Source organism: Fusarium tjaetaba (assembly GCF_013396195.1).
Source record: "Fusarium tjaetaba strain NRRL 66243 chromosome Unknown NRRL66243_c0000154, whole genome shotgun sequence".
Taxonomy (NCBI): Eukaryota; Fungi; Ascomycota; class Sordariomycetes; order Hypocreales; family Nectriaceae; genus Fusarium; species Fusarium tjaetaba.
Window position 1 is genome coordinate 134,125 of NW_023501350.1, and position 19,702 is coordinate 153,826.

A 19,702-nucleotide genomic window follows, 5' to 3' on the forward strand; every position below is an offset into this window, starting at 1 on the left:
TTTAAATAAGCGAGTACAAGCTCTCGTTAGCCAGCTCAGCGTGTAGTCACAAGGCTTAGATGCCGTCTCATAGCTGCACAGGCCTTTTGCCGAAGCGCGCCACATTTTTCAGCTTTAAAAAATACCAATAAGATCACACGGTCGGGCCGCTATGGTAGCAACCAGGGAAACAAAGATGTGCTTACTACTGAGACAACCTTGCTTCTTTGATGCCGAGATGCCGTCGCGCGAGGTCTCGCGCAGGCGCCTTATATGGGATGCCTATCCTCGCTAAAACCTTTCAAGAGAACAAGAAAGTCAAGCAAAATCTACACTGCACACCAACAACTGCTAACAATCGTTACCATGAAGCCGTTAACCTTCCTCCTCATCCAAGCTTGCGGCCTCGTGTCTGCCCAAGTTGTGTCTCCGTACCCGGTATCAGACTGCGGCGGTGGTATAGCTGGCACGGAGCTTCAATGCCCCGATCAGCCTGGCTGCTGCTCCGGCGGGGCGATGTGCTGCGCCGGAGGCTGTTGTCCACTGTCTGCCGTTTGCGTAAATAGCGGCACATCTAATGAGCAATGCTGCGACCTTTCGGATAAATCGCTCTGTGGAGCAGCTGTTACTGACTCGGTAAGATTCCTATCTCGCATTCGGATATTCTACATCCGAAGAGTCCCCGTTGTCTGCACAAGGATTAATATCTATTACTTCCAGTCTCCTGCGTGCCCAACTGCCGCCGGCATCCACCCATCAAAGCTCTGCGTCGGGGTTGACAGTGATTGGTACTGTCCCTGGGATGCTGTATGCAATAACGCGGGCGGCGGCTGCATCGGTGGAAGAGCCAAGAGAGACAATTGCGATGAACAGGCAACGGAGACTGCAGCAGAAACAGCACAAGAGACTGCAGCTGAGACGGAGTCGGATTCTTTCACGGATGATTTCGCGACCACGACCGAGTCCTCGGCTCTCAGTACTGTGGTGGATACGTCGGCCTCTCATTCAAAGACCAAGAGCTCGCTTGCTGTACCTGCGAATAACTTGCCAATTGTATTGCTCGCCGCCGCTTTTGTTCTTGTGGCATATTAGTTACGTCTATAGCGGCGAGTAATATTCCATGGGATTTGATTGATTTGCTCGCCTCAGATTATAATTGCAATACGTGCAATCCATTTTACACAAAGTCCACAGCACTGTCTCAAAACTCTCTGGTGATGATCCTTAGCAATTCTGAGTTTCAATATCTGTTTATAGCTTTGTTGAGCAAATCAACGGTTGCGGACCTTGATGAGACTTTATTGAAGATATAGACGATTCTCCTGTCGATTTATTGAAAAAAGGTGGGTTTATTGTACAGGTATTTAAATAAATACATTACAGATTTATGACGACATATCCACCTACCCTAGCTAGCCTCATAGGCAAGCGGGAACTTTTTGCTTCCCCGCGTTTTGCTCCCTTCTCTTCATTACATCATTGTGCCACAGACAGCCTTTTATTATCTCTAAGCAGGAGAAAGATATTAAACTTTAGGTAAATTCATTAGTGGCCGACAAGGAGACTCTAGTGCAATAAGGCTGACAATGGCCAGAACAACATTCGTTACCATGCCTCACTTTAGCTTCTTGGGAGAGACCTCCACTTCGACCGACACTATCATCCAGATGCTGAATGAAGACAACCAGACTCAGCAAGACGAAATGACAAAGAACTGGCGTGACCATAAGCTGCAGGAACTGAACTTCGTTGGTACACTTGCAAGTGACTTCTAAATCCCTCTGTTTAATTCGCGCTGACTGAACTTCTAAACAGGGCGCTCTTCTCGCGAGTTGTCTTAGCACAACAGGCTCCTGGCCGGATGTCCTCCCTAACGGCCGCAACAAGCCCTGGTCAGTGCGAACCATGTGGTTTAGCGGCCTCGTGTTCGCCCTCTTCTCAGTAGTCATTGCAGGCGTTCAGAGCATGAGATTGCACCGTCTGTCTGCTCATCCCGACGGCCTCAGCTTGATCCGAAATAGCCTTGGCCGAAAACGGCAATCCGATATCACGGCGCGACCTAGCTGGCTGCAGGTATATGCATGGGAATTCAGCCTTGCGTTTCTGGTCTTGGCCATATTTTGCATGGTGATCGGTTTGACCATTCTTATATGGGCTGGCACTGAGTTCGGGCCTTCGAAGTCTAGAGAGGAGGGCTGGTGGGATGGCAACTCGAAGGCAAGTGATGTTCTCCATGTCACAAGGTTTTACTAACACCAGTTTAGATGGCGGTGACCTTTACAATTGTCCTCGGATTTGCGTCTTTAATCTTGGTCCTGTCGCAGTCTGCTCTGTCAAAAGGTAATGCAATTAGGCTATAGCGGCTAGGTACTGGCGTCCGCTCAAGCTATTGGAAATGCCCAAGGAATTCCATCAACATTCAAGAGCGAGCTATTAACAGGCAAGCATTGCATAAAGAATATCGGGTTTCTGTGCCCAAGACTATTGTATCTGACATTCTGTATATTACAAAGCTACTTTTCTCAGTCGTACATAACTCTGGCACGGCTCTACCCCAACGTGCTCTACAACATTCTGAGTTCTGAGTTCCGCATCAATAGGTAGAAACTCAAAGTTCCATATAAGCAATACCCAGAAGATCCGAAGCTGCAGGTAAGCAAGTCTCCTTCCATAGCAGCCCCGCGGTCCACTGCCAAACGTCATGAATGGTCCCTTCAAGGCGTTGAAAGTCTCAACACCATTTTCGTCAACATCGATCCATCGCTCAGGCAAGAACTTCTCAACATCGTCTGCGCGCCACTCTCCGTATCGACTCTTGGTTCCCTGTGAGGCCTCACTCCGAACGGTCTCGGGCACCTCGATTGCCGGCTTCAGCAGGCTGGGCCCGTTTAAGATAAAGAACACAAATGTGCCCTTTGGAATGGCGTGGCCGAGAATCGTGGTGTCTTTCATTGCTACTCGACTTACGATTGGGAGCACCACGCTGTGACGTAGTGTCTCCTCGATGACAGCATCGAGATATCGAATAGACGTGCCGGTTATTTCGTCTATCGTTGGCTGGCGGTGCTCTGCACGAGCGGTCGAGAAGGCATTCTGAAGAGCTGATCGGAGCTTTGCTTGTGCATGCGGAGCATCCGCAATGTACCTGACACCCCACTCGAGAGTAGCAGCTGTTGTATCATGCCCAGTGATGATGAATCCAAAAAGCTATTCAGAATTGTTAGTTGTCATTCGACAGAAGAAGAAGACGGAGGGGAGCATACTTCGTCATAGATTCGCCGACGATGAAATCTCGGCGGTCTGCCAGCCTTCTGAGCAGCGGCAGCTTCGCGAAGTACCATAAACTCGAGTGCCGAACGCATCGCCAACGTATTCTCTGAGCCATCTTTGGGAATCGCCGCGACCGCCTTGTCAATCTCACGTCGCGTCCACTCCTCCCTAACTCTAGCGGCGTTCTTCAGGTACGGGAATTGACTCAGAATCCAATAGTGCCATCGGGGCATCGGCGACGAGAAACCGACAGCGGAGCTCTCAACAATAGTCAAAGTGGCATCTAACTCTTTCGTCAAGGGGTGAACTGGGAATTCCACAATCTTCTTGCCGGGCTGCGTGAACTTGACACCTGCATTAGATCGAGCCAACATGTCATCCAGCTGCCGTTTAGTAGCGCTGTTCTCGTCGTCGAGACCAAAGGAAGTAGATGTAATGACATCGAGAGTAGCTCTCTGAATATCTCTCTTTCCATCAAACGCAAGCTCATTGGCATGCACGCACTTCTCATGCCAGAGTTTGACCAAAGTGTTGACTTTACGGTATATCTCGGGAGCTGAGTTCTAAGGCCGGTTAGATTGTTTTCCCAATCGCGTCGAGCTACCTTACCTGGTGCAGAAACTTTGGTGTCATGAGATCCTTCATCAACTCTCTGTGCTTCTTGAACCTAGGATCTACTGTTTGCAAGGAAAGCATCTGATGTGGAATGATTCCCGCAAATGCCTCGCGGGCTCTATCACTGCGGTCAAATTCCTTAAATCGTTTCCCAAGGATATCGTGCATCTCTCGAAAGTCCGTCAGAACGATTCTCGGCTTTCCGAAGGGGCGGACGAAGACTTGAGAGATCGCCGAGTTGAGGTTCTGATTTTGCAGCCGGAACCATTTGCGTTGCTGCCCATTTTTCTTCTGATACTCGATCAAGTCTGGAAGGTCCCCAAGGAGTCGTTTTGTAGCATTTTTGTTATATGGTATTCCGGGAATAGGCTTGGGAAGAGCAAGATTGTAGAGGCAAAAGAGCAACAGGACGATAGAAAGGCCGCCGGCTGTTAGTTCAACCCCGGACATGGAACTGAGATACAGAGTGAACGACATATTGCTGGTTAGTAGAGTAAATATTGCTCTACAATGTTAGTATGTCATTGATTGATGATTGATCGGTAGGAAGTTGCATTTCGATAACGTCAAAATATATCTTGGTTATAAGTCTACGCCTAGTTATGTCGTTGTTACCAGTAAATTGATCGACATTCTTCTCATTGCTTGTTTCCGCGGAACTGCCATCATAGGTCCACTTTGGTCATTCCCAACGATGGGGGCACTAAACATTATGCTCCGAGCCTGGGGTTCCGCGGGGTTAGTGCAGTCTACTCAGCTATTCCGAAACAGAACTTCGACTAACTCCTCCAAAATACAGGCTATTTTTTAGGAATTGTTAGTCCATTAAAACACCAGATAACTGGCGCAAACTGTGCTGTGGACTTCCATCTCCCTCGCATTAAGCAGCTAAATCAAGATCCCGAGTTAACATCTCAGGCTCATACATCCTTTGCTGACATCGTATCACGTATGAAACTACGATATCAAGGCTAACGACAATGCAAGACTTCCAGGGCAAAGTTATCGCCGTCACCGGGGCGGCATCGGGAATTGGTCTTGCAACTGCTCAGCTACTGTTTACAGCTGGAGCCAAGTTATCCTTGTCTGATAGATCGCTCACCACACTTGAGCAAGCCATCCAGGCCCTTCTTGCCACTCACCCAACTCGTCATAAACAAGATATCATGACAGCAGAGGTCGATGTTACATCTAGCGCCCGGGTAACATCCTGGATCGAAGAGACCGTGAAAGCATTCGGCAGACTCGACGGCGCAGTTAATTCAGCAGTAATAAGCGCTGTTCAAATGGGCAAGGGCAGAGTCCGCGACCTGACCGACGATAGCTGGGCTTTGTGCATGGGCATCAACGCCACTGGTGTCTTCTACTCTATGCGGGCTGAACTCAATGCCATGACCAACGGTGGGAGCATCGTCAACGTGGCAAGTCTAGCTGATGTAATAGCAGTTCCCTGTGCAGCAGAATACGGGGCCTCGAAGCATGCAGTGGTCGGTCTTACAAAGACGGAAGCCAGAGAAGAGGGACCAAATGGCATCAGAGTGAACGCAGTCGCACCGTAGGTCGCAACAATTCGCGCCTTGAGATGTATAAAACTCTACTAACTTTTGATTTAGTGGCCAGATAGATACTCCAATGACTCGGAGTGTTCCCCAGGAGTTTACAGCGTTCCTGAATGACAAGGTTGCAAAGCAGCCGATTTCAAGACAGGGACGAGCCGAGGAGGTTGCGGCGTTGATATGTTTCCTTCTTAGTGACATTTCGGCTTTTATAACTGGTCAGATCATTCGTATTGATGGGGGATCTTCAGTATAGTGTGATATATATTTTTGATCTGATGACAAGACCTTTGTGGCAAGTCCAATGTACCACTTTTGGAATCTCCTGTTTGTATACATCATAATATGATGTTATACTCTATATTGTTGTGGCTCACTTCTTGTTTGATCCTTAATTACTGCTGCACTCATATCGTAAGAAAGCTAGAGACCTAACTACCGAAGTCAAAAATGCAACTTGGCATCTTTGCTGATATCTTAGTACTGTCACTTTCGTAAAGCTGAGTCGTAAAAGGGATAGCAAATAATCACAAGGTATATAAAGTCATAAAGTCAAAACGCACATCTGATATATCCCGAAAATACAGCATTGATGTGCTACGTAATATTCATGTAGATACTTATTAACTAAAGGCGGCACTTAAATGCCATGCCATCAGTCCTCAGATAGCAAAGGTCTTCGAGGTTGGGTGCAGAACAGCTCTAGCACCTCTGCACAGAGTTGCGCCAACGTATTTCACGACCTTGAGTCGATGAACCGGACCGAACTCGGAAACATTAAAGAGACCAACAGACCCCTCACCTGCCCAAACCTCGGCATGAGTTATCTCCATACAGGTAGGGATAAACTCCCGGAGAATTGGGGGATCATGACTATTCGCCGCAGGGATGGAGCGAAGGTGAAGACTCTGGCGCTTCATGCCATCAAGAACACCCCAGTCTTGAACCTTCTTCAGCGGCTTGAACCCGAACTGGACGAGCTTGCAGCCCGCGGGGCGCTCAACATGGCCCGTTATGATTCCATTAGGAGCTGAATTCGTGGCGGAGGGATCAAACTCAACGACACCCATCAATTTTGGAATACTCCAACGCTCTCGTCCGGCATAAATGGCACCTTCGTTGTTTAGGATAAGCTCGATGGAAAAGGGCATCTTATTGCCCTGGAACTTGACCTCGACCCCACAGACAAACTCGTTGTATGGGCCAATTGGACTCATGCCATAGTTGAAGAGGGTGAGGGTGACAATGGGTTCATCTTCTAGCTCTAGTTCCTCGGGGATCATGTCCTTGACGGCATCGTATGTAGTATGATATTTGACGGAAGAACTGTGATATCGGTGAATTCATCCAGGCCAACGGGGTAGGGCGGAGAGCAGAGAGGGATGGGGCCTCTAGCTTCCTTTGTCTTCAGAGTACCGAAAGGCATAGTAGAGAACTGCTGGTAGACTTTTGTGTATACAGGTCAGGTGGAAATAGTCTTCGAGCGTATCAGAGGAAGCCCTGATACCACGGAAGAGTAGATTATATACATACGACATAGTAAAGAGAGTCTACTTGTATCTACTTGCATGTTTGGATCTTGGCCACGGTGCGCCCGTGGTCTCAGCGGGGTTCGGAAGTCGGAATAGTGGCTGATCGCCCTGGCACCCCGCGTTTCCAGACCCCGGGGATATTATGATGGACTAAAATTCAGGGAGTCCTGACAGCCTCAAGCTTCACCCATGGGTAGCAATCGACTAACCAGATAGAGACGTCAAGTCGAAGTATTACGGTGTTCAGGCATTGTACCCTCCATATCGTTTCCATGGAATCAGCTGACTAATTCTCAAGGTTGTTGTGTTATTAATGGTTCCGTGTAAATGCTCCGCGGAACTCGGAAGTAAAGGAAGCCTGCTAAAATTGTGGCATCCCCGCTTAAACTAGAATTTACAGGGAACAGCCTCCCCTTTAACGCGCGAAACTTCAGTGCCCGGACCTCCAGCCAAGAAACAAATTTGGTGAGTTTGGCCTTTCAACTCGAAATCTCAGTCCACTGCTAATCTTGGAGCTCAACATACAGTACCACTTGCTCCGTGCACATCAACTCATCCCGTCACCATGAGCGACCTTGCCCATAAAACAGCTTTAGTTACAGGAGGAGGTTCGGGTAAAAAGACTCTTGTTGCACTTCTCTGTTCTTCTATCTGACTCCCAAACAAAGGAATTAACCTGAAACTTGCAAAGGCTCTCAGAGACAAGGGATGCGCAGTCCTTATTGCTGACATCTCACTGACTCCCGCTGCCGCAACATGGCTCAAGTCTCTTGGAGACCAAGTCAACCCCCGAGTGGTGTTTCACAAGACTGATGTAACATCACTTAAACAATTGGCCAAGGTCTTTGAGGTCTTTGACAAGCAGATCGGCGGAGTACCTGACATCGTAGTGCCAGGCGCTGGCGTGTACGAAGGGTCCTTTCCTGGGTTCTGGGACGATAAGGACGAAACGCTCAACTACAGGCTGTTTGACATTAACATTCTGCATCCGATTAGAATGACACGCATCGCGATCCGGAAGATGCGAGAGGCCAAGAAGTCGGGTACCATCCTTCATCTCTCAAGCATTACCGCCCAAAAGCCCTCGGTTGTTCTTCCACTTTATGCTGTATCCAAAGCCGCTATCAGCCAATTCGTCCGTTGCATGGCACCGCTCAACGAGATGTGCGGTATCAGAGTAGTTGGAATTGCACCGGGGTAAGTACATATTCCCTCCTAATTTGTCGATCTTACTGATAATATCTAGGTTGGTTGACACGCCGCTGCTTCGTAATAACTCGGGATCACAGAATCACGTTGATCCGTCACAAGATTTCTTGTTGCCTCCTGAGGAAGTTGTGATGGCTATGATGGCATTGCTCACTGAGGCCAAGTACACTGGGGGGACGGTTATAGAGGTTGGTGATATTGGGAGTTGGAGGGAGGTGCACATACTGGGAGATGCTGGTCCTCAGGGCCGATCAACTCGGGCAAGAGCCAAGACATCCGATGCCACAGCCAAGCTTGCAAAGATGTTGCTGGGAGATGAGACGAATGTGTCTGGGCCCTCTAAGCTATAACTATTCTGAAGTAATATTGTCTCTCACTGCCTCTCAACTCTGTCCTGGATCATCTTTATTGCCACTTTTACCGTAATTCATGCATTGGTGAGATGAGTAATGAGACGCCAAGCCAGAATGTGTCAAGTACTCAATTTTGACTAAGTGTTTCAGGTATTGTTAATATCACACTTTACGCCGTATAGTGACCAGCCTGCGAAGCTACGCTATTACTCTTCACTACAAACAGTCTTTACAAACCGTGGAGAGCTCATACGATTCTTAGATAAAGTGGCAGTGTTCATATATGTTTATATGGGATGCGCAGTCTAGCTAATCTGGCTAATTACTTCGTAGTCCCGTTCACAACACTTTGACAATCTTCCTCTACGTTACGCCTCTCGATCTGCTTAGTATGCTCGTCAAAGTTGATAAACCAGCTATGTCTAACTGTTAGTCGAAATTGCTTGCAGGAACATCGAAACACGGGGTGAGGACTTACGTTGTATCTGGAGACTCAGCAGGATTCGTCTCCCTGTAAGTAAACCCATTCGCAAGCCAAGCAAAAGTCAAGTCCTCACTCTCGCAAAGGCTCTTCCACTCAAAGTCCTCCCACCTCGGTGTACGCAAAAGCTCAAAGTAATGGACCCGACTACCAGGATGCAAACTGTTAAGCTGCCCGCCCGTAGTACCGTTCTTGTACGTACTGCTGCAGTCACTCGCCCAAACCGTCCTTTCAAGCCACGCAAGGGCCTGCTTCTGGTAAGCAGCGGGTATGTGAGTCTTGGGAACGCAGTAGCTGTAGTTTTGAGTTTGAAGCTTGGTCACAAAGTCCGTGATGTACTTGGTCACCATTTCGATCGAGGTTACGAGACTTCCATGGCCGAGGGGGGAGAATGGACCGAGGAAGCCGAAGTAGTTGGGCATGTCTTGTGCTGTTACTGAGAGATAGGACCGGGGGTTCTCGTTCCATAGGTCTTGGAGATTAGTTCCGTTGAGACCGTTGATAGGGAAGCGAGGGGAGCAGGATAGGTCAAAGCCGGTGGCGCAGATGATTGTGTCGACGTCCGTCGTTTCGTGGCCTGACGATGTACGAATGCCCTTTTTGGTGAACGCCTCGACTGTGCCCCAGATAACCTCCACCTTGGGAGACGTGAGAGCCTCAAGATACCCATTTCCTGGTGTTGGACGACGACATCTGTGGATCGAGGTTAGTAACACACTCCATGTCTTTCCATGGTTTTGACTTACCCAACAGCAAAGTCCGGGAGCAGCGCTTGAAGCAAGTCCTGCCTCTCCCCAAGCTTGTTGGCCATCTCTTGAATTCCATACTCGCGCGCAGCCTTTTGTTCCGGAGAGTGGTCTACATACAGTCTGAACCGACTGTTAAGTTCGTGCTCAATCAGGCGCCTGTATTGTAGATACGCATCTGGGTCCTTCGCCCAGGCAGCCTTTTGCTCTTCAGAATAATCATAGTTTGCTCCCCCAGGTCCAGCAAATTTGGAAGCGAAATTAGTGGTGATCCAAGTCGGACTTCGAATGTGGACATATATCTTCTCTACATCGTTGAGAATAGCAGGGAGGATCTGCACACCACTGCTTCCGTTTCCAATCAGTGCCACTGTCTTCCCCTTGATGTCTTTATCGGCGTCCTTTGGCCACGCTGCTGAATGGAGCATTCGTCCTTCAAACTGTTCTCGGTCCTTGACGTTGGGCCATTTCCAGTGGTTGAAGAAACCGGTGCAGTTGATGAGGATATCACATTCTTCCACAAAAGTGGTAGACGTCTCACCGTCTGTAATACCTGGGCTTGAAACGACAAAATCTCGCCCGTCGGTCTTGGTTACAGTGACTTGCCATACCTCGCGCTCTGGGATCCAAGACGCGTTGGTGATCTTGTGAGATGTCTTCACGTAGCGCCGTAGATCATGCTGTTCAGCTACTGCTCTGATGTACGATAGGATATCCTCTTGCTTGGCATAATACGATTTACAGAATGGGTTTGGTGCCCAGGAGAACTGGGAGACTCGTCAGAATTTGGCACCCAGTCAGCTTGTGGTTTACTCACCTGGTAATTGGGTGCTGGTATATCACAGGCGCATCTAGCAGATCGTTAGCTTGAAGATGAGATGAAATGGAAGCTAAAGCAAGGTACACGAGCCCAGAGAGATGAGCATTGACGAAATCTCCGACTTGATCACCAGCTTTGCGAAAGCAGCGGAGCGAGCTGTCTGGGCCGGTGTAGATGTACTGGAGATTCATGTCGCCCACGGTTACCTCCTCCACCAATTCGTCAGTCCTATCACGAATCAGAGGAAGGACAAGTACGGCGGCAGCTTCGAGAACCGCATTCGGCTGGTTCTTGAGATCATCCAAGCAATTAGAGGTGTCATCCCAGCATCCATGCCCCTGTTTGTCCGAGTCAGCGCGACCGACTGGATGGAGAACACTACCCTAGGCAAGAATCGAGGAAGTTGGGATATCCCCAGCACGATCCGTCTTGCAAAGCTTCTTCATGACCTAGGCGTTGATGTCCTCGACGTCAGCTCCGCGGGCAATCACCCACAAGCCGCTCACACTGTGTTTGACGCCGGAAAAGAGCAAGCTGCCATGGCTGCGAGGGTGAAGGAGGAACTGGAGAAGGCGGGTAAGAAGATGATTATAGGTACTGTCGGTGAGATTACGGAGGCTTTTAAGGCTAGAGACTTGGTTCAGGAAGGCTATGCGGGTAGCGTTGATCTGATTTCGGTTGGTAGACAGTTTTTGAAAGAGCCGGGTTGGGTTTTGAAGGTTGCTCAGGAACTGGACGTGGATGTGGCCTGGCCGCAATTTATTTCGCGACCCCAGATAACTCAGATACTCACAAAGCTCTAGACTATCATATCAGTAGAAGCTAATGTAGAGTTACACTATTTTCATCATCAGTTATGACGGGCTATAAGCACTTGACGGCGGTCAAACAGCAGGGTCAAGTTGAACGCATATATGATGCGCCATGTCTAAGAAAAGCAGAAATACAAGATGAATTATGCATCAGAGCCTCTTGTATTTATATATGATTTGTTTTGTATTTATTCCAGGAGCACCATGTGAAGGTGACAATGTGAACCGTCGCATGTGCTTAGGTTGTTTCATCAACCTACCCGGGAGGTCTGGTCGGTTCCAAAACTGCAACCAATCAGAGAGCTCACCAATCATTAGCCCGACCACGAGAGAGACATGGGCTCCACGAAGCCGCCCGCGGAACCTACTATCCCACGGAATCGCCAATTCCGTCGCAACTTTGTAGTCGCAATTGCATCCTAAAGGTGCGCCAGAGGCTAAACAGGAACAGTGGAGCAAAGAGTCAACAGATCCGTGAACTTTAGCTAAAAGGCTTCCGTTGATACCCTGTCATTGAAAACTATTATACCTGAACTGTATGTCAATTGAGAAAAACGAACTTCGCTTTTCGCAGCTCACGTTATGTCGGTCAACGTACGCCCGAAGCCCGTGTCTGACCAAGTCCGTGCGACTCGCCTCGAAGTTGTCGACCGCCTCGAGAAACAATTGGCAAATGCCAAGCAATGGTATGACTTTGACAAACCTCAAGACTATAGAAATGCACGAGCAGAAGGGACTCACGGGTTCGATCGTCCAAAACTCAATGACCAAGCTCGTTTGGTTTATGCCCCCGGACGTGAAGGGCAGAGCATTGAACTCCGCATGATTGAACCGCCTGTGCCGTCTAAAGGTGTTTTCCTCCACTTCCACGAAGGTATTACAACGCGCTAGTCTAGCCTGAATGCTTAAGTTAGTGGCCGTCTTTAGGTTGTTTTGTCATTGGGAGCAATGCTTCTTACGATGGGTACTTGACGCGAGTCTCCGAAGCATCCGGCCTAACCGTGGCGTCTGTCGAGTACCGCCTCGCGCCAGAGCATCCATTCCCCGCAGGTCGCGATGACTGCGTGGACGCTGCGCTCTATGCTCTTTCTACCCCGGGTATGAGTGATCTTGGAGCTCCCTTGCGAGTACTCGGTGGAGAGTCGGCTGGCGCTTGGCTCGCCGTGGCTGTTGCGCTAGAATTACGGGACACGTATGAGATCGACGTCAAGACACAGATCGCTGCAATTTGTGCTGGCTATGGGATATACGACTTGACATACACGCCCTCCCTACTGTCGCATGAAAGAAACATAGTCCTCAGTCGCAAGACCATGATGAAGTTCTTGGAGGCGGCTTTCGGTCATATCCTGTCTGGTGAAAGGAAAAGACCTGACATATCCCCGTTGTATGCTGACCTGGGTAACCAGCCGCCGGCGCATTTTCTCGTGGGGAATGTTGAGCCACTACTCGATGATAGCATTTTCATGGCTGCCAAGTGGGCCAACGCTGGGAGTGAAGCTGAGCCGTATGTCGTGGAGGGGGCTCGCCATGCCTTTACGCTGATTCCATTTGGTGAGGTCACTAATGTCGGGATTCAGGCAGTTGTGGAATTTTTACGGGTGCAATTGCAAAAGTTTTAATACGTCAACATCCATGGCTCATAGTAGTTAGTAAAAGCCTTGAATTTCGAATCAGTTTGTTTAGGTAGCTGCAGCAGAAATATTCATTCTATAGAGACTATCGAGCTTCTATCTCACTGAATATCTCAGCTAATGCTGAACTGACCTCAACATTAGATCCTGCCATCGAATCTGGAATTATCCCGTCAAAGGTCTTTGAGAAATCAAATGTCTCCGTACTTGAGGGATAATCGACCGGACCAAGCGGCATTTCAAAGGTGAAGTTGGACTCTGGAAAACTCTCCAGGGGGAATAAGAGGTCGTAGTCCGGACGCGAATCGTGAGAATTAAAGTCCAGCACACACTGCAAGGCTTTGAACGCTCTAGCTGCCGACATGATTGTCGCAGACAGAGATTCTAGCATATTCCTCGCTCGGCGAAGCGCTAGAGAAAATGGTTCGGGGTCGATTATAGAAACACCCTCACGGTGTCCGAGGGTGATATAGTATATCGACTCGACCAGAGAAGAAGTTAGTATGTAGCCACCACGCGGGTTTGCGCCCCAGTTGTCTAGGTAATGGCCCATCGCATCCAGGGACTCGATGGAAATCCTTAAGCAAGATGCCGCCCTTCTAGCATTCGTCTCTGGTGGGCTCAGCGTCTTTTGGCGGATGCTCAGTCTGAGTGATTGAAATCTCTAGAGTGTGCTTGATTAGTGCTGCGTTTACTCATCACGTGCAACTGTTGTTTCAAGACTTACCAGGAAAACAAGAAGCCGCCGTTGATCTTCTGTCTCTGAAGGAGATTCGAAAATGGCGTCGTCCACTGACTCCCCGTTCCATGGTTGAATGCGGGGTATTGCTCCCTAAAAGCTAGGAGCTTGGCATCAAACGCTTGGATCTCAACCCAATCACTCGCCAATGGGGCATTGGGAGCCAGAAACCCGTCCCAAACCGATGCCCAGAGTCTAGCATGGCTAAACATGGTCTTCAGGTATGCCTTGTCCTTCATGTTGATGTGGGGGTTAGTCTCGTGTTCAAAGTCCACAACCCCAAGACTGTTTCCAACAAAATATGGAATGCCACATTTCTGCGGGTTGCGCTTGTCCAGAAAGTCAAGATGGACCCATAATGCCAGTGGATCTACAAAGTCCTCTGGCGATGTAGGAAATCTGTGGCTTTGGCCTAATCCCAAGCTCACAGCGGAATGAAGCCCGTTGAGCACGTGTGTCGAGGCAAGACGTAACCGCTCTGCTACTAGGAGATACGCCGCGGAGATGCAGTGATAGACGACGCAATATGTCTGCTGCTTCGAAGTGCTGTATGAGCTTCCTACTCTGCCAATAAGCCTCTGAGCCAGGCCACGCCTTGTCGAGATAGATATGGGGACCTGTTCTATCGTCAAGGAACTGTCCGGCTGCAATGATGACGAGAAGAATAGATATGATCAAGTGATGCTGCTCCGTCACGACGACAGTGTGGGTAGTAGAAGAGTAGCAGAGCGCCTCCAAGGTTCGTGAAATCGCTTCTACCAGCCTCGTTCCATGAATGGAAGGAAATAAGCAGTCGATCTCAGCCAGGCCTATCTTCATGGCTTGTGTCAGGTCCCTAGGGCAAGGCAGCAAAACAGTAAAGATCTTGGCGGGAGGTGTATTTGGAAGAACTGGATCTGCGCCGACACTAGAGCGTAGATCACAAATCTGCGAAGCAACAGCGAATCGGTTCAGCCATTTATTGCCAGGGACAAAAGTGTCTGTCTCGGCATAGGTGACCTCATCCTGACAAGAGCTCGGTGATTCTTCTCCAAGATTGTCTACTACAATCTGTGGTTCAAATACCTCGATGGATTGATTCAATGGTTCATCTGGCGAGAATGCCAAACTACCTGTCTGTGGCGGAGTGTTGTGCGAACTGTATCCAGGCCTTGTTGCAGTCGTTGAAGCTGCTCCTTGAGGAGTGCTGTCTCGTCTGACGCAGAGAAGGACGCACTTGACGAGGGAACTGCGCGTCTTCTTGATGGCTGTTAGTTTATAGGCACAATAGAAGGAGCCATATGCACATTGGTGCTATCATACTTATTTGGATTTGATGACGCTTTCTTTCGCTTCCTCTTGCTAGATCCATTTGGAGGATCTTGATAGCTGCATTCAGCACCTCTGCCGAGACAGTTGTGGCATGGTGATTGTCCAGAACACTGCGATGTAGCATCAGCACTGAAGTGATCATACCGATTGAGTGTGTCAGACTAACTTTAACCTTGCGTCGCTGGCACTCTGTGCTGCATTGATCCCGGTCAGTTGAACTAAATGGAAGAATACAAATCAAACTTACCAAGCATGAGAGGTATACTCATCCCTCTTGCTAGATTTCTTGGTCGTCGAAGTCGTAGACATTTTTCGGTTTTAGTTCAACCCTCGCAAAAGGCCGGTAAATGCGGGATTCAAGGTCCAAGTTTGCTCAACAGCACAACCGTCCGAGCGAGCTCCATTCATTTTGCCCAAGGCAGATCGTCAATTCCGCACCAAAGTGCCGAAGCAGATTCACTAACTGCATCGAGTTGGTATTCAACACCCCGCAATTTCAAAATCTGGGGATGGTCGCTGACGTCGCTGAATATTTAAAACCCCGATTACCCTACTAGTAGAGGAAAGAAAACACAGGACCTTAATTCTAAATCACAGAAAGACTTAGGGAATATAGCCTAAGCTTAGAAGAGCTTTTGCAAAGTTTATATTAATACCCTATATTCAGGTTTGTTGTTTTCTTGCTCCCTAAGCCCTGTTGGTTATTGGCCAATTGTTAAGCGAAATCCTTGAATGGGGTTGAGGGAACAGGCAAGTATGAGCTTGCTTAGTTGCCCCCCCGGCTCGAGCCAACGGGTAGTCTAACTTAGTTAAAAGAAAATGGAATGGAATTTAAGAATTGATATCATTTCTGAAGAAGAGCTGTAGAGAATGTTAGAATAATTATTTCTTAGGAATTATCTAACCGAGTCAACTGAATGTGTCAGCCTGAATGCGCCACACAGATGCATTCATGCCTAATGAGATGTTTCTATAGAAACTGACCTAATCATCGCCATCTCTCCATTAACTAATTTAAACTACTCAACCCTCAAATCTTACCTCCTAGTTCGATACATTTACATTTTCTGACTATGTCTCGTGTTTCATCGTCCCACCGGCCATCGCAGGCCTCTAGCTATCTTCGCCGCTCGACATCAGAAAATGATGGCTCATGGCTCTCTGCCCCTGGTCCATATCGCGACCTAATCCGCTCGCTTTGTGCAAGTCGCCCTGACTTGAGGAGTCGCGATGAAACGAACGAGAGTGAGTGGCCACCGACTTGCTACAAACCACGCATCGTGGCTCTGGAGATGCAAGGCGATAGCGTCCACGAGCGTTTGGAGACCTCAGACCCAAGGGAACTAGACCAACACTTCCGGGAGTACAAAGCCAAGGAAAGCCCAAAGAAGCGAATGATATATCTCTTGGAAGGCCTTAATCCTGAGTTTATTTCCATTCTTGGCGGACATCTCATGATCCATCCAAGTCTTTTCACCGATCATCTTTGGTGGAAGAGCCTTTCCAGTACAGGACATAACATCGATAACATTGCCCTGGCCAGTAGTGCACAGGACTATATTTGCTTCGAATATCCTGAAGACTTTTGGTTTAATGAGGACGACGATAACTCTTACCGGTCTAATTGTCTAAAGACTGGCAGACTTACAGTTAGGAATGACCTGGCGGGAGACTACGTGTCACTTACCGTTGATCGCAAGTGTAGCTTTTGGTCCTCGATGTTGTCTGTAAATGGGAGCTGGAACGGTCAGTCGAACACGTCCTTGCATTGGAACACCATTTATTGATATGACCATCTCTTAGCCGTCATACTTTGCGATCCCCCGCCTTTGGTAATTGGCCCAGAAGAGAACGAAATATTTCTCCAGCCTTGGGCCAGTGGATATAATGACATCTTGGCCTTCGAGGATCAAATAGAATGCCTCACCGGGCCGCCTAGAACCTCGATGTTTGATGATCTTCACTATTACTTAAAACGCCATTCTAGGTACCTCAACTTAGAAGAGCCCAGTGCCCCGGCGTTCTTTATCGAGAAGATAGTCCTACAACACTTCCTTCGGCAACACGATGTACTGAAAATCAATATTTTAGATGTCCAGCATGAAATGGTCGACAGTGACCTAGAAAGATTGACCCCAGCCGATTTAGAGATTCAGCGACACAATGGCCACTGCGGCGAGATCCACTTGATAGATAATTGCGACAAGCTCAGTCGTGTTATCGGCCGCCTAAGCCTGTTGAACCCTAGGATTGTGAGTGGAAATGAAAGCTGGAAAGACACAAGGCCTAATTTTGAGGCCCTCTATCGCCAATTTCAAGATTTGCTACAGCAATGCAGGGCTGTGAACTCCTCAATTGCAGACTTAGTCAGTCTTGTACATGCAACTACTTCGAACAAGGAGGCGATCGCATCAAATAAGGAGGCCAAAAGGGCAAGGGTGCTTGTCCTTGTGGGGCTCGTCTTTGTGCCACTCTCTCTCGTGTCCTCGCTTTTCAGTATGGCAGAGCCCTACAGTCCTGGACACTCTCACTTCTGGGTCTACTTTGCTGTATCTCTACCTCTGGCTATAGCCACTGTTGCAACCTATTTCATCTACGATTTGAGAATAATTGAACACCTGCGAAGGTAAACAACGCAGGATGGGGTAACATTAAGCCAGCGGCGAATGTCGATGGGACTTGCTGACACATATTTCGGGGCCTGGGTTACTCAATGAAGTTTGCTAGATATATTGAAGTGAGGTTGAGGGAACGAGAAAGCAATGGCGGTGAAGGGTTGATGTTTCATGGCATGTATGGTCTATGTATTACTGAAAGCTCCTGTTCAAATCAGATTCTTAATGATATCAAGGTACTTTATATTAATTAAGGGGTTTTAAATGTACGCATAATACCAGTTTTGTATAGTATTATTGAAAGCAAGTTTCTTATGCAGTAGGGAAAGATAACTTTCCACTCTTCTCCCTCATTCTCTTTCCGAATACCTGCAACACAAGAATGATAAGAAACGCAGCAGCACAAATACCAGCCTGGGTACCGAAGCTGACTTTAGCTCCGACCGAGTTTGCCCATTTGACTTGGAAATAGCTGATGATGAACCCTCCAGTAGCTGTATGGTGTCAGCAACAGTCCCAATACGTTATATGTGTAGTGGAATATTAACTTACTTCGCGCAAAGTTTATCCACGCAGATACCTCACCGGACGCTTCTGGATAACTATCGAGATTATATGCGTTCAGAGCAACAGTAGTCACCATGATACCAAAGACATACAAGCCCCAAAACAAGGCTGTAATCATGTAGTGAAACCCCTCCTCGAGAGCGAAGCCCAGCCCAACTAAACCAGCCAGCATGAACGGGGTGCTAAACCAAATTGCACGCAATCTGATCTCGGGCTCAAAATGACCGTTGTGTGTTTTGATGAACTGTGTGGCAATTCTATCGTGTAGCCAATGGCCGACAACTTCTCCCAGAATAGCGGCAACAACAGGTGCGAAATAAAAAAAGCCGATCTGCTTGGGACCAAAGTTATATAGTGGTGTAAGGAAGATTGACAAGGTTGTGTTAATACCGACGACCCAGGCAAAGGTGAGCAGGTAATAGAAGGAAGATAGAAAGACGGTTGGCTTGAGGATGACGCGGATTGGGCGCATGCAGGCTTGGCCGAAGCTATTACGGAGGTGGCGAGATTGAAACTGGGCATAGCCTAACAAATTGCCGATGCGTGATCCTCTGGGTGGTTGATCGGCGGCAGGGATGCGACGGTCATAGTATGTCTCTTCGACAAACAAGACTGTAAGGATGAGCGCAAGCGAAGTCTACAGCACGGTCAGTGTCAACTCAAAGTCATTAAGCCAGTGACTCATACCTCAGTGAAGTATACCCAGAACGCAATAGGCCAGGCCTCTGTGTGAATGATAAAGGCAGTAAACAATGGACCCATGTATGGAGACAGGATAATGAAAGCAGCCCAGATATTAATCTTGCGAGCACGCTCGTGAAAATAAAACATGTCAAAGATGAACATCAACCCTCCACCTTGCGAGACAGTGCTGAAGAAGCCATTAAGAATACGAGCAGCCATGAAAGACTCAAAGGTCGTAGCAGCAGCACACCAAGCTGCCGTGGCTGCAGCGATGACAAGGAAGTAGAACAAAACGGGTAGACGACCTGCCCATGCGGAGAGTGCTACGACGAAGATACCGCCTGCGCCGAGCATGAAAACATTACCGACTTGGGAGTGGTTGACTGTGTCTTGACTCATGTTCCATTGCCTAAAGTCATCATGTTAACAAGATAATCTCTCTGTGAATGAGGGTTGACTCACGTTGCTTGAGGGATGAGTGTAACGGCGCCAACGGCACTGCCGTAATCGGGAAGAAAGGCTGCGAAACTGATGACGAAGAGAACGACGTGTTTCTTGACAGGACTCCAGTTGAGAGGATCGCGTGTATCGTCAGAGGGTTGTGGGATCAGAACGGTATGCCCGTCCTTGGCGAGCTTGAGGTTGCCATGGTGTTCGGTGTCAACTTGGGCTATGTAGCCTTCTGAATCTTTGAGATCGGAGGACAGTGCAGCGTCGCCTTCATCCATTGACTGCTTGGGCTTGAGATCGTCCATACTGGTGTGAGCCCAAACAAGTAC

At 48.4% G+C, this 19,702-nt stretch overlaps 12 protein-coding genes across 12 annotated transcripts; 7 read left to right on the top strand and 5 right to left on the bottom strand.

The window, feature by feature from the left end:
• Positions 1-345: 345 nt before the first annotated feature.
• On the top strand, positions 346-1,071 carry FTJAE_7599 (uncharacterized protein; the record flags this gene model as incomplete). The annotated part of the gene is made up of 1 exon (XM_037354331.1): positions 346-1,071. The coding sequence occupies one exon, from the start codon at positions 346-348 to the stop codon at positions 1,069-1,071; it is 726 nt and encodes a 241-aa protein (XP_037205319.1).
• A 494-nt stretch (positions 1,072-1,565) lies between these two features.
• Positions 1,566-2,232, top strand: FTJAE_7600 (uncharacterized protein; the record flags this gene model as incomplete). Its single annotated transcript, XM_037354333.1, has 2 exons — positions 1,566-1,727; positions 1,795-2,232. The coding sequence occupies 2 exons, from the start codon at positions 1,566-1,568 to the stop codon at positions 2,230-2,232; spliced, it is 600 nt and encodes a 199-aa protein (XP_037205320.1).
• A 252-nt stretch (positions 2,233-2,484) lies between these two features.
• On the bottom strand, positions 2,485-4,341 carry FTJAE_7601 (cytochrome P450 monooxygenase 3A14; the record flags this gene model as incomplete). Its single annotated transcript, XM_037354334.1, has 3 exons — positions 2,485-3,186; positions 3,243-3,812; positions 3,859-4,341. The coding sequence occupies 3 exons, from the start codon at positions 4,339-4,341 to the stop codon at positions 2,485-2,487; spliced, it is 1,755 nt and encodes a 584-aa protein (XP_037205321.1).
• A 503-nt stretch (positions 4,342-4,844) lies between these two features.
• FTJAE_7602 (D-arabinitol 2-dehydrogenase) lies at positions 4,845-5,676 on the top strand (the record flags this gene model as incomplete). Its single annotated transcript, XM_037354335.1, has 2 exons — positions 4,845-5,419; positions 5,478-5,676. The coding sequence occupies 2 exons, from the start codon at positions 4,845-4,847 to the stop codon at positions 5,674-5,676; spliced, it is 774 nt and encodes a 257-aa protein (XP_037205322.1).
• A 406-nt stretch (positions 5,677-6,082) lies between these two features.
• FTJAE_7603 (acetoacetate decarboxylase) lies at positions 6,083-6,846 on the bottom strand (the record flags this gene model as incomplete). Its single annotated transcript, XM_037354336.1, has 2 exons — positions 6,083-6,706; positions 6,748-6,846. 2 exons carry the CDS (start codon positions 6,844-6,846, stop codon positions 6,083-6,085), a joined length of 723 nt encoding a protein of 240 aa, XP_037205323.1.
• Positions 6,847-7,517: 671 nt separating this feature from the next.
• FTJAE_7604 (15-hydroxyprostaglandin dehydrogenase) lies at positions 7,518-8,511 on the top strand (the record flags this gene model as incomplete). Its single annotated transcript, XM_037354337.1, has 3 exons — positions 7,518-7,566; positions 7,621-8,149; positions 8,199-8,511. The coding sequence occupies 3 exons, from the start codon at positions 7,518-7,520 to the stop codon at positions 8,509-8,511; spliced, it is 891 nt and encodes a 296-aa protein (XP_037205324.1).
• Positions 8,512-8,836: 325 nt separating this feature from the next.
• FTJAE_7605 (sterigmatocystin biosynthesis monooxygenase stcW) lies at positions 8,837-10,752 on the bottom strand (the record flags this gene model as incomplete). The annotated part of the gene is made up of 5 exons (XM_037354338.1): positions 8,837-8,930; positions 8,993-9,688; positions 9,742-10,508; positions 10,559-10,592; positions 10,646-10,752. 5 exons carry the CDS (start codon positions 10,750-10,752, stop codon positions 8,837-8,839), a joined length of 1,698 nt encoding a protein of 565 aa, XP_037205325.1.
• Positions 10,753-10,893: 141 nt separating this feature from the next.
• FTJAE_7606 (NADPH dehydrogenase) lies at positions 10,894-11,364 on the top strand (the record flags this gene model as incomplete). The annotated part of the gene is made up of 1 exon (XM_037354339.1): positions 10,894-11,364. The coding sequence occupies one exon, from the start codon at positions 10,894-10,896 to the stop codon at positions 11,362-11,364; it is 471 nt and encodes a 156-aa protein (XP_037205326.1).
• A 591-nt stretch (positions 11,365-11,955) lies between these two features.
• FTJAE_7607 (lipase esterase) lies at positions 11,956-12,995 on the top strand (the record flags this gene model as incomplete). The annotated part of the gene is made up of 2 exons (XM_037354340.1): positions 11,956-12,247; positions 12,301-12,995. The coding sequence occupies 2 exons, from the start codon at positions 11,956-11,958 to the stop codon at positions 12,993-12,995; spliced, it is 987 nt and encodes a 328-aa protein (XP_037205327.1).
• A 97-nt stretch (positions 12,996-13,092) lies between these two features.
• On the bottom strand, positions 13,093-15,366 carry FTJAE_7608 (uncharacterized protein; the record flags this gene model as incomplete). Its single annotated transcript, XM_037354341.1, has 5 exons — positions 13,093-13,585; positions 13,735-14,116; positions 14,175-14,993; positions 15,049-15,251; positions 15,305-15,366. 5 exons carry the CDS (start codon positions 15,364-15,366, stop codon positions 13,093-13,095), a joined length of 1,959 nt encoding a protein of 652 aa, XP_037205328.1.
• Positions 15,367-16,130: 764 nt separating this feature from the next.
• Positions 16,131-17,743, top strand: FTJAE_7609 (Mg2+ transporter zinc transport; the record flags this gene model as incomplete). The annotated part of the gene is made up of 3 exons (XM_037354342.1): positions 16,131-16,780; positions 17,045-17,309; positions 17,684-17,743. The coding sequence occupies 3 exons, from the start codon at positions 16,131-16,133 to the stop codon at positions 17,741-17,743; spliced, it is 975 nt and encodes a 324-aa protein (XP_037205329.1).
• A 241-nt stretch (positions 17,744-17,984) lies between these two features.
• Positions 17,985-19,678, bottom strand: FTJAE_7610 (HOL1; the record flags this gene model as incomplete). Its single annotated transcript, XM_037354344.1, has 4 exons — positions 17,985-18,166; positions 18,225-18,876; positions 18,927-19,332; positions 19,386-19,678. The coding sequence occupies 4 exons, from the start codon at positions 19,676-19,678 to the stop codon at positions 17,985-17,987; spliced, it is 1,533 nt and encodes a 510-aa protein (XP_037205330.1).
• Between the last annotated feature and the right edge of the window lie 24 nt (positions 19,679-19,702).